The sequence below is a fragment of the Convolutriloba macropyga genome, chromosome 8 (genome assembly GCF_964194025.1).
Source record: "Convolutriloba macropyga chromosome 8, txConMacr16.3, whole genome shotgun sequence".
Classification (NCBI taxonomy): domain Eukaryota; kingdom Metazoa; phylum Xenacoelomorpha; order Acoela; family Convolutidae; genus Convolutriloba; species Convolutriloba macropyga.
Window position 1 is genome coordinate 58,841,549 of NC_134475.1, and position 3,716 is coordinate 58,845,264.

General features: G+C 35.2%; 1 protein-coding gene across 1 annotated transcript; it reads right to left on the reverse strand.

Moving 5' to 3' along the window:
• Nucleotides 1-1,479: 1,479 nt before the first annotated feature.
• On the reverse strand, nt 1,480-3,437 carry LOC142344225 (uncharacterized). Its single transcript, XM_075395778.1, has 4 exons — nt 3,425-3,437; nt 3,028-3,116; nt 2,473-2,663; nt 1,480-1,817 (listed from the first exon to the last, which is right to left on the reverse strand). The coding sequence occupies exons 2-4, from the start codon at nt 3,099-3,101 to the stop codon at nt 1,666-1,668; spliced, it is 417 nt and encodes a 138-aa protein (XP_075251893.1). The 5' UTR covers nt 3,102-3,116; nt 3,425-3,437; the 3' UTR covers nt 1,480-1,665.
• Nucleotides 3,438-3,716: the final 279 nt, after the last annotated feature.

The window sequence follows — 3,716 nt, forward strand, 5'->3', positions numbered from 1 at the left end:
GGGGTGTCAAGAAGCAGGCCACAGTTGCCCTTTCTTCGTCAGAAGCAGAATATCAGAGCATGGAAGCAGCAGTTCAAGAAGCATTATGTCTGAAACAACTTCTAGAGGATTTTGGCATCCAACAGCAACATCCAATAGCAATTGGAGAGGACAACCATAGTTGCGTCAAATTGTGCCAAAACCCAGTCAAGCAAAGAGGAGCAATCACATTGAGACAAAATTTCACTTCATTGGGGACAACACGGAAGATGGGACTATTTCAATTCATTACGTTCCTACTGACAAAATGGCAGCCAACATCTTCACGAAATCTTTACCAGTATCGAAGGTGGAAACTTCAGAACTGTTTTGATGGGAACAGACTCTACGCAATCAGCTCAAGTCTGAGCGGGGGTGTTAGAATATCGATCAACCTATAGTCTTGAATTTTGTGAGAATTAGAAAGAAAGTTTAACTTACCAGATTACAATGACAAGATCAAATTGATGTTGATCACAGAATTTATCTAAATAAATCGTCAAGAAAGGGTGCTTAGAATCAATATTCGGTTCAAATTGGTGAATCTAAATAACTAATACTAGAGTGAGATTATTTGATATAAAATCTTCCCAGCATGTATTGAATGATTATGATATCACCAGAAATGTGAACGAATTCTTAGAAAAGTGTAAATGCATACCATCTATGGTACCCCCCTGCGAATGATTTCTGGGAAATTTGCAGAAGCAAACCATATTTGGTAACCCTTGCGACCCCCACTAAATCATGGTGTTAAGATTAGTTTTGTATCTTGACTTTCGCGCACTGATAATGGGTATATATACAGCTGATTTTTGAGACTTTTTTCATCCCCAAAATCAAATCACCATCCTGATCTAATAATCAGATCTCTCCTGTAATTCTCCAAATTCTAGTGTAAAATATCATTCTTGTTATTCTCTCAATTTGAGAATTTAAATTTTCTACTCAGTTAAAAACGCTTTTATTCCGCTTGCGAAAACCCATAACCCAACAGAGGTCATTTCCGTCTGGCAAGGTCTGATCAGAGACAGTTTCGAGCGCACTTTGAGCGCACACGCTGTTTTGAGCGCACTTTAGTTTGATCAGTGGACACTTTTGTCGGGGATGGTCTGACCAAAGGTTACTTGCGGATGGCACCTCAACTTGGGAACCGCTCACATTTTGACCCGAGCGGTTGTACTCTGCTATTAGTTTTACTCTGAGATCAACTCTGTCAAGACTGACATCAGAATAGACCTACTGTGGGTTCTACTCTGTCAAGGCAAATTCCAGAGTAGACCTACTCTGTGTTCTACTCTGTTAAGACAAGACCCAGAGTTGAGAGGTCTCCTAGTCTGGGGGAGCTCTGTTCCAGCTCTGATAGCGCACCTAACGCTGGAATTACCCTGCTCCAGCTCTGATCTACTCTGGAGGTTCGGCATGGGTATCAAATTTTGACGGTTAGAAAATAAATATAAAAAATTTAGTAAATAATTTACTAATAAAAAACACTAATTTACTAGTTTAATAAAAGTGAATTTACAAAATTTACAAGTATCAATGTTGGGTTTGAATCAAATTGTATCTCTTCTTCTGAGCAAAAGTTTTTAGATGAAGACTCGTCTCAAAGGGACTGAGTGGCTTTATGAGTCAGAACTCTTTGGATTAGGCTTGGGTCCAATGTACGCATGTTCCTAGTTGACAAACGTAGCTGTCGTCCTCACAGCCCAGAACCACATCACACTCAACCTGCTGTCTCTTTCTACTGCCATAGTCAGGGTTGACACACTGGTTACTGTAGCAGGCTCCTTCATCTCCTATATATATAGTCAACAAATTAATTTTTAAAAAGTACAAACATGTTTGTAAATAGTTGTCTAACAGTTCATTATTTTGAAAAAAAATTGGCTTCAATATGCAAATTATTGCAAATTATTAATAATATTTTGCAAAATTTTAATTGGCTTATTAATTTAAGCTTTAATTTGCAAATTATTACAGATTAATTCGCAAACCTTGGCCCTAATTTGCAAATTGTTGCATTTTTAGTAATTGCATTAAGTTGTAACCTTATTTGCAATTGAAAAAAAAGAATTTGAAATAATGAGATTAAATATATATATATATATATATATATATATATATATATATATATATATATATATATATTTAAGTCAAATTTTGAATTCTTGCAATCTGCGTGGTCGACATTATCAAATAATCTTGGTTTATATTGATCTAAAATTGAAATGTTTGCTGATTATTTTTTATTGCCAATCTTAATGTTTTCTCCGATCTCTGACGTTTCTTCCTCTCTCCCTCAGCCTTTTATCTCTCGATTTTTTAATTTCCTCGCGTTAGTGAACCGGGCTCAAGTACCCTCATTTATATGGAAAAAAAGAATTTAATATAATAAGAAATTAACTTTTGAAAAAGTAAAAAGAAACTGAATATTAAAAAGTTATTATTTACCACAATCTTCGTCCGTTGAACATGAACGTTGCCTTTTAAACTCATCACTGTACAAACATCCGGTATCGAAACATCGACCGTACTCTCCACAATCATCGTCCGTGCTGCAATCATTCGGACCCCTTTTTTTCATCCAATCATTGGGCAGGAATCCCCGCCTTCTGATTGGATCGCCCAGATCAGCACGTCTACTACAGGTTGAGGTGTTTATTCAAACTTACTACACACAATTCCGGCCAATATCATATAAATTCTTAGAACTCGTGCTAGGTCAAGCATGATTCTTAGCTCAGAAAAAAATTACCAAGTCATTTTGGTGACTACCAAGAGTTATGGCCAAATTTGTTTAAATCCCGCCTGGTTCATCTAAATTAAAAAGCTTAAAGCAAATTTTTTACAAAACCATTTGAAAACTTTCGCCGATCATTTTTCCCTTTTTTCGAAGGACGCTTTTTAAGCTAAAGGGTGGGATTTAACTGCTATCTCTATTGAGATAAAGAAACAAAGTGACGTCAACGAAAAAGCTATCGATTGAAAATCTTGAAAAGCCTCAACCTGTATTTAAATGGGAATTCAGCATCGATCAGTACCAGACAAAGAGCAGCCAATGCAATTATTTTGGGAACCATTTTGGGTCGAACAGCCTGAAACAAATTTTTAGTTAAATGTGCTCTGTTTGGCTGAACAATTTACGGTTGGTATAATAATTATCCAGGAAAGTATTTAAAAACAGTACCCAATTTTTTGCCAAAAAGATCAGCATGAAACAGGTGAAAATCTATCGAATAACATGTTGACATCGGATGGATTGATTTGTATAATTTGTATAAAAATAGAAATTATTTTTGTTCGAGGTTTTCATTATTTGTTTTTTTTTGCTCAAGTGATTCTGTTCAGTCTCTCTATTTTATGTAATTTTTTACTAAAGAGTAATAAATAAAAACGCTTTAACGTTTTGTTGCTGAGAGCTCACCGGTTTCTAGCTTTTCAAAAACTATTATGAGACTCTCTATGCTGACAATATAACTTATAGTTAACTTATTAGCTTATTTTCATTACAGTTTTTTTCATTCTTCACCTCTTATTCAACTTTTTCATTCTTCAACTTATTCAACTCAGTCAAAATTAAAGTCAGACAAATAATCCAAAATTGAGATTAACTCAAGTATGTGTATATAGACGTTGAAAGCAGCATAGGCTAACAATGTAGGACTAAAATCGTATACAACTGTCCAGTTTTCATT